This window comes from Melospiza melodia, chromosome Z (assembly GCF_035770615.1).
Source record: "Melospiza melodia melodia isolate bMelMel2 chromosome Z, bMelMel2.pri, whole genome shotgun sequence".
Taxonomy (NCBI): domain Eukaryota; kingdom Metazoa; phylum Chordata; class Aves; order Passeriformes; family Passerellidae; genus Melospiza; species Melospiza melodia.
The window spans coordinates 11,406,115-11,420,576 of record NC_086226.1 but is presented as its reverse complement, the minus strand read 5'-3'; the positions used below and the strand labels follow the sequence as shown (position 1 = coordinate 11,420,576).

The 14,462-nt window shown below is 41.6% G+C and overlaps 1 protein-coding gene across 1 annotated transcript; it reads left to right on the top strand.

The window, feature by feature from the left end:
* The first annotated feature begins 3,686 nt into the window (after nucleotides 1-3,686).
* CAPSL (calcyphosine like) lies at nucleotides 3,687-14,238 on the top strand. The gene is made up of 5 exons (XM_063180558.1): nucleotides 3,687-3,873; nucleotides 7,694-7,827; nucleotides 8,680-8,857; nucleotides 9,492-9,701; nucleotides 12,284-14,238. Exons 2-5 carry the CDS (start codon nucleotides 7,694-7,696, stop codon nucleotides 12,383-12,385), a joined length of 624 nt encoding a protein of 207 aa, XP_063036628.1. The 5' UTR covers nucleotides 3,687-3,873; the 3' UTR covers nucleotides 12,386-14,238.
* Nucleotides 14,239-14,462: the final 224 nt, after the last annotated feature.

Here is a 14,462-nt window from a genome sequence, read left to right as displayed (position 1 = left end):
ATGGTCCCAGACAACTGTAAAAATCCACTATTCAGTGGACTAGCAGGGTTGTAAAAAAACGATCAAGACTCCCCCGCTCGGCATATGCCTGTGCCAAGAGCACACTTCACAACCACTCTTCCTTCCCCAGGACATTCCAGCACGTGGTGACCGTCTTTAGGGAGGCCTCTCTGAAGAACAGCTTGCTGAAACCTTCTCCTTTCTGGTTTTGGCTCCCTCCTCTTTGCCCCCTTCAGTGAGGACAGATTGTTCTGGTTGTTGTTGAAGCAAGCTGCAGACTGTTCTTGTTCTATTCTTTGTTACTTCCCCCACTTTGCAATGATTAAGGACAGCTTTTCAGCATCAAAAGGTATTTGATCCTAATAAATGCTGGGGCAATTTAGCTGTTTTCTTCTGTGGACAAAAGAGAGGGTTGAGTACAGAAGTTTCTCATGCATGTCCATCACATTGTTTCACTGTGGTTGACAGAAAAGTGCCAAATTTTTTGAGAAATGCAGTAGAATAAAAAAAAAAACAAACCCTAACACCCACAACATTGTTTTTTTTCTATTTGGCCTGAAATATTCAAGAACTTAAATTGACATTATTTCAAGGCACAAGATAAAAATAATCAATTTCTAGTAAACATCAGTTACTTAACTTCTTAAAAACTGAAATATCTAGTGTTTTCATTTTCCATTCTCCAACTGAAAACAGATTTGTTGTAGATTTTCAAGAAAAGAAAAATTTTAAAGTTAACTGCCTCTTTTTCTGGAATGCTCCTGGTCTCAAATCACCTTCAAAAAACCTTGTCAAGTGCATTTAGCACCTGACATAGCATTAAAAAACAAAACCTGCTTGTGCTTCCCAAGAGCAAGGGGAAAAGGCAGTTAAAGGCACCGTTTAGGAATGCTGTAGCTGTGTGGCCAGGCAGAGCAATCCCTCACGCAGGCGCTGCTGGCAGTGCGCGCCCTTTGGGCTGGAAATGCCTCTCAGTGCAGAGGGGTGGGGTGAGGGTCCCTGGTGTGGGGTCACCAGGGCCCGTGGGGACGGGGCTGGGGCTCTGTGACAGGGCTGCTCTGGGGCCAGCACCCAGCAGGCAGGGTAGGGTGGTGGTGACCACCCTCTAGGGAATCAGCTCAGTAGCATGAGCGCAGTCTGCATGTGCCAGCTGTGTCTGCTCTGGAGAGCAGACAATTAATTTCAGCTGGATAACTCCAAACCACACAGGGAGACGGCATTTTTGGATATAAGAGCATTTTATTTAGAGTCAGAGTTCAGTTGTGTTTGGAATTAGATTATCTGTAAGGTCCCTTCCAATACAAACCATTCTGTGATTCTGTAATTTAATTGGATTACATCTTGGTTTAAAATCAGAATACTTTCCCCTTGACAATGTACTTACCACACAGGTTTCTTTTTTAGTATATGTGAAATTTTCTTAATTTTAATGGCAGGAATAAAACACAGAGGTTTATCCCGTAAATCCTGATTTATCCATCTCTGCTACATAGTGTTCTGGGACTTCATGCTTGCTATTTTTTTTAATCTGTATTCTACACAAACAACCCTGCTGATTTTTCTACCAACGACAAGCAGATATGCTCATATCTGTTATTCTTATAGCTGAAGAGCTTCTCCACAACAGTGGCCACAGGTGGCAGATTAAGAAACAGTGCTAAAACTTGTAAACTAAAGGGCCACTATTTTTTGAGACACTTCTTATAAAGTTCATAATGAATTATACCTTCCCTCCTGCCTAAATTCAACGCAAAATCTGAATTTTTAGAAACTTCAATTGACTTAAATTGACTCTGTCATGACTTTATAGATCACATTAGGCCTCATAGTATATTTTCCTTAGTTAATTCAGTCCAGTGCTGAACTACAAACTGAGCAGACAGCCCAGGCTGTTCAGAAAAAAAAAACCAATCTACTAGGTATGCCTATATTCAGTGCTAGTTAGAAAATGATGAGGAAAAATGTCAGAGTTCTGATGAAATCCCTATATCCTTTATGATAAATTCTGAATTCACTGAACTCTGCTTACAGCTCTGTGCACAGTGACAGAGCAGGTACAACCAAATAAATTTCATCACATCCTGATGTAATCTGAGACACCTGAAAGCCTGTTAATAATTTTTCAGATTGGTAAGCCATTAACCAATGTCATTAGCTGGACTGTGCCAGAAATGGCCCAGTCCAGTTTCCAGAGGAGTGTAGAGTAAATATCCATGTGTTTCTGCGTGTCCCTGGGCTCACTGGCAGAGGGAAGAAAAGGCAGCAGAATGCAGCTGAGTATCCAGATATTGAATGAACTTTTTTTTTTTTTTTTTTGCTTTCACGAGCCCACCCCTGTTGTTTCAATCTGCTGCAAACCTCTGAAAGTCAATGCAAATTCAGCACTTGAAGAATTTCTTTATTAGGGTGGGAGGCTGAATTCCAAGGACTAACTTGTTCAGTGAAAACCATTTTTCTGGCCCTCAGTGCCTCTGTTTTTTCTTTGCAGAGTGTGTGACCAGGCAGCAGCCCAGATAATGTTCATAGCCCTTTATCTCTTCTGCATTCCCAGAAGGTCTCTGGAGATCAATTCACGAAACAAAGATAGTGGATGGAAGGATGTTACATTTTCACAAAGGCAGTATTTCTGAATCAGTGAATGATTAAATAAGCCTTGTTCCCTGCTTGTGCATTAATGTGCAATCAGCTGCCACATGAGAGATATAAAAGAATATTCTAAGTCTTGCACAAGCTTTGGTTTAGTACCAGGAAGTACCTGTTGATGAGAGATAAGCAATAAGCAGCCTGCCAGGATGCAAGTGGTATTAGTCTAGCAATTGCCTAAAATAATTTTCTGCTTTTGCCAGGAAGCGACTTTTTCGTTCTTGCTCAGTGTTTCATCCATGGCCAGAACAGGACTCTCCCTTCATTTCCCACATGCTCTCACACTGACTTCTACATGCTGCCTTTGCCATCAGCCTTGATCTTACATGTTCACCTTGCTGCTGCTGCCCCAGAGGGCCAAGGAACACACACAGGCTATTTCATCCCCCTAAGGAATCTAACAACATCTTGATTCCCTACCAAAGGGGTACATTATCTTACTGACAATGTTTGTGACCTTCTGCAGACCAAGTTGCTAAAAGCTGTGTCTAGGCAGAGAGCAATTTTTCCTCATCATATGGGTGTTTAACCTTTTCAGCTTTCTTCTTGCTACAATTGAACACAAGCTCAGCATCTCCCCAGAGGTTCTAACCACTAGCAGGTCTTCAAAGTGGCAATTAATCATCAGGGAAAAAATATATGCTGGTGAGGGGTTTTTTCTTTGTGAACCACAACTGACAGTCTTTTACTTATATGTTTCTACTATGTTTGCAGTAAACAATTGAACCAGAGAGTTTTTTCAACCCTATCAACTATGAAAGCAGGGAAACGTGTTCTAGAAACACAACCATGCAATGCAGCACTTTCCCACAGCCACTCTCCCTCAGTCTCATCACTCAGCAAGGGGCAGCACAAGGTGTCTCCCACTTTCCCCTGATCTCCAGCCCATGTGGGCAAAGATAAGAAGAAAAGGAATTATTTTTAAAAGAAATGAAATGAAAAGGCTCTCCAAACACCAAAGCAATTGTCCAGGGAAGCAGCGTAATTGCAGGCTGGGCCAGCCACAGCCTACAGTGTCACCTTGGAGACCAACTGGCAAACTCCAGGCCTCCCAAAAAAGGGGGGCCAAGGCAGCCGTGTGTGTAAACAGGTAAAACGAGATGGATAAGGAAGCTGTGCAATGAGGCTGTGGCCCATTATCACCTGAACTTGTTGCCTGAGCCAGGAAGCACAACACTATCCAAGCTTCCAGCCCTGAGTGGAAATCCCAGGTTCAGAAAAACATTGCAGGTAAAGGATTTTTTTTTTCCTGTTTGCTACCTCACAGTAAGTTTTTCTGATCAACCAAGAGTACTTTAATTAATTTCAATTAAATCTGATTTTTAAATCTAATTTTTTAAAATATTATTTTTATTTAGATATATAAATATACACATGTATTTCTAAATGTATATGTATATATGCAAAAGAGCAATTGCAGTAATGTCCACCTGTCAGAAGGTTGAAGCTGGATGAAGCTGGTCACGATGGAGAGAGACATGGGAGGCTGCTGCAGAGGGGTCTGTGAGGCTGGGAATTTTTAAGGAGGTGTTTAGGCAGTTGTCAAATACTCCTGCAGCTTTTGTGCTTTTAACGATTCAATGAAATTATAAGAAGTAAGCTAAATGCATGCAATCGGTTTAATTTGTCCTTAGATCCTGAGATCCTCTGCTCTGGGGTGGGTGGTGTGCCACTCGTGTCTTTGGCCAGGTCAGGGGCTTTCAGAGCCTGGGCAATCTAGATGGGACTCTGTCTGTTCCACTGCAGTGGCTTTTAGGATTTTTATAGGAGGCTCTTGGGTGGGCTCAGCTGAAGGACAATATCTAAACAAATGTTGCAGAGCTTAGACTGAATCTGACTCTGTCCAAGTTTAATTCTCAGGCACAGAGGAATGTAAAGGGATCTGGCTGCTGAACAGCACAAGATTCTTCTGGAAAAATCCAATCCAAAATTTAAGGTCTTGTATTTGCTAGGAATAAATGCAATAGTTTCGTTTGGCCCGCACAACACAACATCACCTATAGAAACAAACAATGCTGACAGCTTGGGGTAATTGATCATAGCCTAGGCTGTTAAAACAAAACTCTCCAGCATTCGAAATTAAAATAAACACTGCTGGTTAATTTCACTGAGGGAGACACCTGATGGTCTTGGATGAGATACACAAATTAAAACCATTTGGAATTACTTTTATGACTTGTTCTTGTTTTATTAATGGTATTAAGATGTAACACATTTGTACACTATGCAGATAATGGTTATACTCAACAAGCCCTGACTGCATCTTTAATTACTTCACATTATTCAGAAAGGAGCAAGAGCAAAATGAAAGGGGAGGAAAGAGCATGTGAATTACTGTGATGCCTCCCTCCTTGCACTGATTTGAAATCTCTTTTCTTACAATATAGCCTAGGAAGCGTTTACCTCAAACTTAAGCCTGCAGCCAAGAGAAACAGGAAAGTGATATAAGTGTCACTATGGGCCACGCTTGCTTGTCGCAGGTTTTATATTTAACTGGTTTTCTGTATTTTCTGGACATACAAAAAGTGTTATCAAATGCTTACTGCCATGAGGCACAGGCTTTATTTACGAGGCTTTAGTGTGATGTGAAAACTCAATTACTTCACAAACAGACTTTAATTGCTGAGTTTTGTATAGAAACTTGTTGTTGGTGATTTAGTTAGTCAACATTATAGAGAATGCAGATTTGCAAAGAGCAGCAGAAATATTTACTATTAGTGGTTTTAACCATCATATTTGGGGAGACATGATATTAGTGAGATTACTGGACTGCTCTGACCCATTTCAGAAAGAACACTGGGAAAAAATTGAAAAGTTGAAGAGCAATAGCAGAATTACCTGGCATCTGGAAATCCATTTTGTACCAGGAGTCTTGAGCTATGCCTAGTTACTAAGCAAAAGTGAGTTTAAAAGGGACCTTCAGGTAATTACACCTGGACACATTTTTAATAGGTGGCTCTTTAATCTTGTAAAAGAGAGTAAACCAGCATCTAATATGATGGAGATTCAGACTAGAAACAGCATATATTAAAAGAAAAATTATTTAGTGCTGGAACAACTTAGCCTATAGATGGTGAGTTCTGAGGCAGAAATGCTTTTATTCTTACTGCAGAAATTACAGAAAATTGTCCAGTTTCAGCAGCTTTTATTGAGGTTCAAGAGATCATAACAGATAACCAATCAGATTATCCCTCCATATGCTCAGTTCATGAGTATTATTGCAATGACTATTTGATGCACATGGCAGTATTCTGGAAATTCCTCGGCTGATCCAGAAGCAAGGAGATACCTGACTCTTTTCATGGGGTGTGTGTTTGTGTAGATTTTTGTAGTGTGCAGTAGAGATTAATTATGTCCTTGTTGGTCTCAGTATTTATAGAAATCCACAATGAAATAACATAGTGTAGAGAGACTCACACCGCACAATGATACACTTGCATCATGTACTCTGTATGTAGATGTATTGTTGCTATACATTATATATGAGCAATAGTATATTATTATGTAATATAAATATAGTTTGCACTGTATTTCTGTAACCTCATTGTATTTTAAAGTCTTTCCAGCTAAACATTTCCCCTTTAAGGACAGGTCATTGTTTGTGAAAAACATTTTTGGCTGCTGATCTTACACAGCTGTGAGATCTTCCTGATCACTGGTTAATGAGTTCCCAGAAGAACTTTGCTTGCTCTATCTGAAGCAAAGGCCAAAATGCTCTGTATTTTACTTCTCTAGACTTCTACATTAAGCTAGTATTGAAACCATTTGGGGAGTACAAAACTAATTTTTTTCTGGTTTTGCAAGCCCAGCTGGAGTAATCTAACATGGTTATAAAATTCAGCATATTTGGCATTACCAGCAGTCATAGCCAATGCTCTGTAAACGGGAGTGGATGAACAATTAAGATGAAATAGTTTAATTCCATTTTTCTTAGAAGTTTTGTCTGGTCATTTCAATTCACACTTCTGCACATGGAATCACAATGGGATTGGAAGTGTCACGTGCACTGACAGTGCCTCACAGGGCTGCTCAGCTTCATCTCCTCATCCCAGCATGGCCTCAGCAGAGCACCAGCTGCCCTCTGAGTCTAGAGCTGTAACTTCTCTGACTCTTGTGTGCCCTTATCCTATGATGCTTGAAAGGCTGAAAAATATTTTGGGAGTCTTCATGGCCTGCTGCAGACCCATCAGCCAGGCTATGGAGCAGAAGTCTTGGCACTGAGCATGTGCCCAGGATTCACTGTGGCCCCAAAATATCAACACAGGCAGTCCCACTTTTCATAGCACTAGGCACAAATAATCCCTGTGGGAGAGGCAGTGGGTCTCTGCCAGACTGGGCACGCCTCTCTTGGTGGCGCTGTTGCAGCACTGCAGAGTCACAAGCTGGTTTTCCCTATTTTTATTCCACTGTTTTCCTCCGAGGGAAGCTGGAAGGCCTTTGTTGTCAGATGTGAAGTCCTGGGGTGCTAAATACTGTGAAAGTTTAAGGCATTAATTTATTTTTCAGTTGTGTTAAAAAAGCAGTAGGTGTCATGTGTAGGTGGCTGCTGCTGCTCAGACATGCAATGGGAGAAATCTCTGCTCTGCAGAATCGGGACCTCAGTGGAACAAAAGTGAATCACAGGCAAAGGTCTCCAGGGTAATTTTTGTCTTCCTGTGGTCAAATGACAGCTACAAATCTGGCCAGTGGAAGAGGCGTGGCAAGGATGCTGTGGACACGGAGTCACACACTCCTGAGTGCACCCACCACTTGTCACAGTGTTCTCACACTGTAGGCAGAAATTTTTACACACCGTTTCCTGAATTAATCACAGGGTGGTTGGCTGAGCCCTCCTTTCATGGTCACTGACCTATATTGGCAATTTCCCTTTCTGATAGAAGGCTATAAGGAAAAGGAAACAGAGGGTCAAAATGGGTCCTCATGAAAGAGTTGCCACCAGCAGTTTGCAAGTTAGGAATCTGGGATACTTGGTATACTAAGGCAGGTTTCAGCATTCAGGTTTCAGTGTCTGAATGTGAATCCACACCACATCACTCTTGTGGTCTTCCAGATGGGCACAGCAAGGCATGACCGAGAGATGGCAATCAATGCAAAAAAAAGCCTGCCCACAATCACCAACCCTTTAGAAAGACTTCGCCTGCACTGTTTAGCAAGGGGATCTGCAGGCATCAAAGGACTTGGCAGGTGAGTAAGCAAAATGTCAGACCCATTATTCAGCCTAATAATTTTAGCTGCAAGAGGCTCACACCCTAGGGACCAAAACTTGAGTCTTCATCTTGAGTTTTCTCATTTCAGTACAAATGCCACAACTCACAGAGCCTGCCACTGGGGCTTTTTTTTGGGACACAGGACTGACCTGATCACCTTTTGAAGGGTTGAAGACTGTGAATCCCTCATGAGAAAGTCCTTCCAGAACAACCCCTGCCAGAGAAAAGAGGGGAACATTAACCATATATAGCTCCTTGGTGTTTTCTAAAATTATCTTAAGTATTTCAGCACTGGAGATTTTAAGCTTCCTTCCCTTTTAGGTATGACGCCCTTGTTGTAATAGTCCTGTCCTGTAATTAGCTGTCTAGTTTAGGGGAGGCACCTAAAAACTTTTTGCAAGCATCCCATCCCTAGGAAACGGGTGTTGCATCACACCCTGAGATCCCTCCCAGGCCCCATACACCACAAATGGATCTAGATGGTGACCAACTGAAACTCCATGTAAATTTGGAACTTCTTCTAAATGTGCAGCTTGCAGGGGCGGAGGGCTATAATGAACAGGAACACTATGGCAGCCTTTCCCTCATTTAACTTCAGGCATGTAATATTCATACACCCTATCTAAACAAGTAATCTCTACTGCCAATAAGTGTGGGGGGTTTGTTGGTCAGGGATTTTTATTTATTTCTTTTTTCCCCACCTCAGAACACAGAACAAGGAGGAAATGTTATCTCAGTAAGGTGCCTCTCTACTCCAGTACTGTACTAACCACTGCAGTATTCTCCATGTTTTCCTATGCATTTTCCTCAAATTTCATGTTTTCTACAGAGCTTTTAGGATTATTGATGATAACAATAGCAGAACTCTTGATTTCAATGAGTTTCTGAGAGGACTGCATAATTATGCTGTGATGATCAATAAAGAAGAAGCTCAGGAGCTTTTCCAGATATTTGATAAAGACGGCAGTGGAACAATTGATTTTGATGAATTTCTTGCTACACTGAGAGTAAGTCTGGGAATTTATGCTGTTATTGCATTAAATGGATTAAAATATAGCAGAACAGAACAAAGTAGAATGGAATATTTGCAAATAAACAGTTGTGATCTTTTTCCAATTAATTGTAGCTTTGATTTAGATACTGAAATTCCTGAGCTGCAGTCTGGGTACCTGTGCAGTTCAACCCATCAATCTCACTTCTTTGTCAGCCGTTTTATGATGCATCTCTTTATAACATGAACTTATTCAGGGGATGCTTTCTCCATTCCGCCACAGTGATTGATTTTGTCTAAAGTATCTCTGCTCTGCTGAAGCCTAAACAATTAAGACAGAAAATACTAGTACTTTGGATAATTAGTAATTTCTTCTTGGAAATATTTAAAATGGGCAGATCAGAAGAGTGTTCTAGGTAGTATTTTCTCTCTTATTTTCCATTTGCTATTGTATGGGTAGACACTGAATAGTCTTAATCATATTGCTCTTTTGAGGACATATTGCCCTTTCTAGCTCCTGTGTAAACTATCACCAGTATATTGTCCCATCTCCCTTGAAAGTTTTGCTACTAGCAACAACAAGTACTTGAATTTGGAACTGGGCAAGTAGTTGGCAAAAATAAAATTATTCTGTTAATATTTCTTGACAGCCTCCCATGTCCAATGCAAGAAAAGAGATTGTCATGCAGGCATTTCAGAAGTTAGACAAGACTGGAGATGGTGTCATAACAATTGAAGACTTACGTGGGATGTATAATGCAAAATATCATCCCAAATACCTAAATGGAGACTGGACAGAAGATCAAGTTTTTAGAGCCTTTCTGGATAGTTTTGATTCACCCTATGACAAAGATGGGAAGGTAAGTGAAGCACCTCATTGCAAGCCATGAAATCACCATCTGACTCAGAATTTGACTTAGGTTATTAAGTGGGGGAGTAATTGCAGTACCAAACATCCATTTGCATCACATTTATATGGAAAATCAAAGTAGATGCATAACCTGTGCACAACACTCATACAGCTGGCTTGCACATTCTGAAGCAAAGGGGCTCTGCAGGAGGTACTAGGGTGGTTATGAGATTGCATTAAAGTTTGTAGCCTTAATAATTGAATTTCATAGATTACGCTAAGTACATCTTCAGACTACCCCACAAAATCGCAATTTTTAGGAGAATAAATACTATGATCCAGTTCAAAAGCAGGCTCCCTGCTTTAAAATACTTTACAGTTAGTTTTTCTCCAGTGTAATTACTGAGACACTTGACTTAGAAATCAGTCCATAATAGAGACAGATTTACCTACAGAGAGTTGGAGGGAGAATGGGGCTGGGACTACCGCCAGGGGTGTGTACCCTGAGGACCCATGAGCTGGGACAGAGCTGGGAGCCCATCCTGCACTCTGGTTCAGGTGCAAAGTCTGGACCTTTTGTGATGAACTTCTTACACATCTGCTCTACAACCATCTCTTTTCTCTTGCTATGTGTCTGCAGACTTCTTTGGTCTGAACTTACATCTGTTGACCAGCTTAGAGCAATCCTGTATCTCTATGGTTCACTTGGCCATATTCTCAGTCTGAGCAGTTAACACTAACAGATGAGACCGTAGGTTTTTATCAGTGCTTTGTGATATGTCTTTAACATTTCCCACTCTCCAGGGCTGCATTGCACTGGTAACTCTACTTGCCTAATGCTCCACCCAAACCCTTCACTTCCTTGTTCCCACCACTCAGGGTCTCTGTTGTGGAGGTGATGGGGCTTATCTACTTTAGGCATGACTTTGCGCTTAGTAGAGCTGAGTTTCATCCCCTCTACTGCAGTGTCATCCTCAGAGATACCAGTTCAGAGCCAGCTATCCCCTTCCACTTCCAGGGGTGAAATCTAGCAAATTTCAAGGAAAATGTTCCTGCTTTTTGTGCTGAGATCATATATGAATGAACACATTAAATGAGTTCCCAAACTGATCCCTGATGAGTTCAGTGCCTGGTTACTCTCAGCATCCACCGCTTGGTCAGCAATCCTGATATTAGCTCACTTGATTACTGTTTCTTCTGAGAACAGACTGTGGCTTTCCCAAATCAGAAGACACTAATGATACTGAACACCTAAAATGTTTTTAGCAGAAATGCCTCAAGGTTGAGCATTTGCTAGAAATGCCCTCTTCACTGTGGTCTTGCTGGGAGCCTCTGAAACAGGCAGTTTCATTGAGGCTTGTAATTGGTAGGACAGTCTGAAGTGGTCCCTTCTCCCTGTTGTCATGCTTTTCTAAGTTCTCAAACACACAATGCAATCAGAGCAGATACCGTGGAATCACAGAATATACTGAGTTAGAAGAAACCCATCAGGATCATCAGGTCCAACTCCCAGCCCTGCACAGCACACTCAGAAATCACACCCTGTGCCTGAGAGCACTCTCCTAACACTTCTCGACCTCTGTCAGGCTGGTGCTGTGAGCACTGCCCAGGGACCCCATTCCAGTGCCCAGCCACCCTCTGGGGAAGAACCTTTTCCTGACATCCAGGCTAAACCTCCCCTGACACAACTTCAGGCCATTCCCCTCAGGTCCTGTCACTGCCACCCCAGGGCAGAGATCAGTGCCTGCCCCTCCTCTTCCCTCATGAGGGAGTTGTAGCTGCAGTGAGGTCTCCCCTCAGTCTCCTCCAGGCTGAACAGACCAAGAGACCTCAGCTACTCCTCACACAGCTTCTCCTCCAGACCTTTCAACATCTTGCTGACCCTCCTTTGGACACTCTCTAATAGTTAAATGTCTTTTTAATATTGTTTTGTATTTTTCAAATTTTTCTTTGTTTATTCAAAGAATGACCTACACAATTCAAGAGTTAAGGCATCACAAGAGATGATTTGCACAGTTTTTCTCTTGGTTAATTTGTTGGTTTTTTTTTTTGTTTTTTTTTTTTTTTTAATTGTCATTTTTAAACCTCAAAATACCCATGAAAGCTATTTAAAACTCTTAAATATTTGAAAGAATATTTGCTTCATTAAGGGAAGCTTGTTTAGAGCAATGATATTTTCTCTCTAGGGGTGGATATAAAGTTCCAAGCTGTCTCTGTATTGCATCAGAAACCTCACCCACTTTATTAATAATTATGCAAAGAACCAGATTATAGCATCCCTGGAAAAAAGAACATTAAAAATTTGTTTTCTTAGGCAGCAGTGATTTTAACTTCAGTTGCTGGTAAGGTTAGTTAAACTCCACGTTTCATCTCCCTTCAAGTGTTGTAGAGGACAAGAGCTCTTTTTCTAGCAAAGTGAAATTAAGGAAATTATAAGTGTCTTAATTCCTCCTGTTGGATTCCTTTTTGTTAGCCACAACATGAAAGAGCAGATGTTTCGTTTCATTTATTCTTCTCTATTTGTTGTTTTGACTTACAGCATTAAATAAAAAGCAAACGTTCATTTTCCTATTCTTAATTTCTCTGTCTCAGGTCACAAAAGAAGAATTCATGAACTACTACGCTGGAGTCAGTGCTTCAATAGACACAGATGTCTACTTTATCATCATGATGAAGAATGCTTGGAAACTCTAATCATATAGTTAAAGGGGCAATACTCCTCTTCCATCTTTTATAGGTTCCTCTGATAAAGTGTATGCACAACAACACCCTCCTGTTCCATAACAGCAGTTTCCAGTAACTGTGCCAATTACTTTCTATCTGCAGAATTAATTCCCAGATGCTTCAGTAGGCTCAGCCTCAGGGGATCAGAGCAGAGAGTAGATCTGGCATTTGGCCACCCCACACATCTGTCCTTTTTCTCTTTCCATCCCTGGCATGTTTTTTTTCTGAGATTAGCTGTTCTTTTATTTTCTGACATCTGCAGCAGGTCACTGTGGCTCCTGAACATCCCTTTGCAATGTTAGATCAGCTCTGTTTCATAGAGCATGGAAGAGATGGTGTCCTGGTTTAGGGTAAATTTGGGAGAAAACCTCCACAGAGGACCCCTCCTCCTGTTGTCATTATAGAGCAAGAATTCTATTGTCATTACATTGCACGGGTTCCATATTGCCAGAGTTTCATACCTCCTTGATGTTTCTTGTAGGCAGTCCCTCTAGGCACTGATTCTTCCTTGTCCTCACAGCAGCCAACATACTCCAGTTCCCCTCAACAAACCAATCCGCTCCTTTATAACACTCTTCTTATTGGCTACAGCTGTGGCCTGTTAAAATCAGACCTGCTTCTAATCTTTAATAATTAACCCAGCTGCAACTTTTTAGGGGGTAAGATTACTTTCCACACCACCTTCATCTACCTATATTCTATCCCCCTACATCCCCCCAGCTGGTTCGGGAAGGATTCTTCGGAGAGAAGGGGAAAGAACCTGTTTATTTAATTGGCACAGCACCCCCCCAGCACACAAAATGAACAATATTAGATGACAAAACTCTTTCACTGCTCTGTAAAAGATGAAAAATTCAGAAAGTCTCTCTTGGGGATGGTTGCTCTGTTCTCAGTCCCTCTGGCGCTGGGGCAGCTGCTGCCCAGAGTAGGCCCTGCTAGGCCACAGGGTGCAAACTCTCGGTGTTCCCAGGTCCCAGTCCAGAGCAGACTCAAGTAGGTCGAAAAAAGGGAAAGGAAAAACCATCCAGGGAAAAATTCAGCCTGCTTAGCTAAACTAATTAATGAGCAGAAGCAAAAGCAAAAAGCCAAAGCTGCCCTATGTACTGCCCCATCTGTGTCCCCCTGACTGCGGGGAGAAGCAGGCTGATAACAAAACAAAACTTCACTTTTCAGAGCCAGTCTTGAAGGCACAGAATATAATATCCAGCATCAACAGAACAATGACTGGGGATACAAGCGTCATAACACCACCCTAGGACAGATGGAAATCAAAATATTCTGAGGTGTGGTGGTCTTGGACAGGCTGTTATAAATGGAAGGAAGTCTGTCCCAAGAGGGTCAGACAGACCTTTTCACCTGTGGCACTGCAGTATCTCTTGGCTTTGTGGGTCTCACTGGGGATAGAGCAGCTGCTGATCTTGCTGCTGGGAACATGTGAGTTCCCAGTACCGGGAGGCTGGAGGGGCAGTCAAAGATGGGGAGACGTGGACCACGATAAATGCAAAATGTTTTTAAAGGCCTGTTTTTTATCCTGGCTCAGGATCGTTTTGATTATGAGATCATTTTTCTTCTATTTTTCTTCAAAGGGGATATATGTGTTACAGTATTTTTTTCTCTATGTTCCTAGAATGTTTGCTGACCTGGTAGTTGTTGCCTGTACAGACCTACACTGAAAGTTGTTTACTACTTATTTGTATTTGCAATGACCAAGATATGACTTCAGAGAGCTCTCCAAAAACAAAGAACTCATAACTTTCTTATCTTGTTGTCTTCTGTTTCGGATGTTGAATAAAGACTGGGAACCTACCTTTCTTGTCACATCAGTGAGGCTGTCTCAGTTCATCTTTTGTCCTTTGTCCATATAGACAGGGCAGAAATAGTACTCAAAGGAAACTGTAAAAAACTTCCTGACAAAACCTAGTGCGCGAATGTATGGTGTCTAATTTTTCCTGCTTTGCTGCTTTTTTCTTTTTTCTTCTACTTTCTGCTCCTCTCTCATCATTTTGCTGCTCTCCTAGACTGAGAAGCTGCTACTGTAGCAGAGAGT

What these genes read in the sequence shown, in the direction of transcription:
- CAPSL (XM_063180558.1), top strand. Translation starts at nt 7,694, where the DNA reads ATGGGCACAGCAAGGCATGACCGAGAGATGGCAATCAATGCAAAAAAA. An exon ending in AATTTCTTGCTACACTGAGA is followed by an intron (nt 8,858 to 9,491) that starts GTAAGTCTGGGA and finishes ATTTCTTGACAG; the next exon opens with CCTCCCATGTCCAATGCAAG. An exon ending in CCTATGACAAAGATGGGAAG is followed by an intron (nt 9,702 to 12,283) that starts GTAAGTGAAGCA and finishes TCTCTGTCTCAG; the next exon opens with GTCACAAAAGAAGAATTCAT.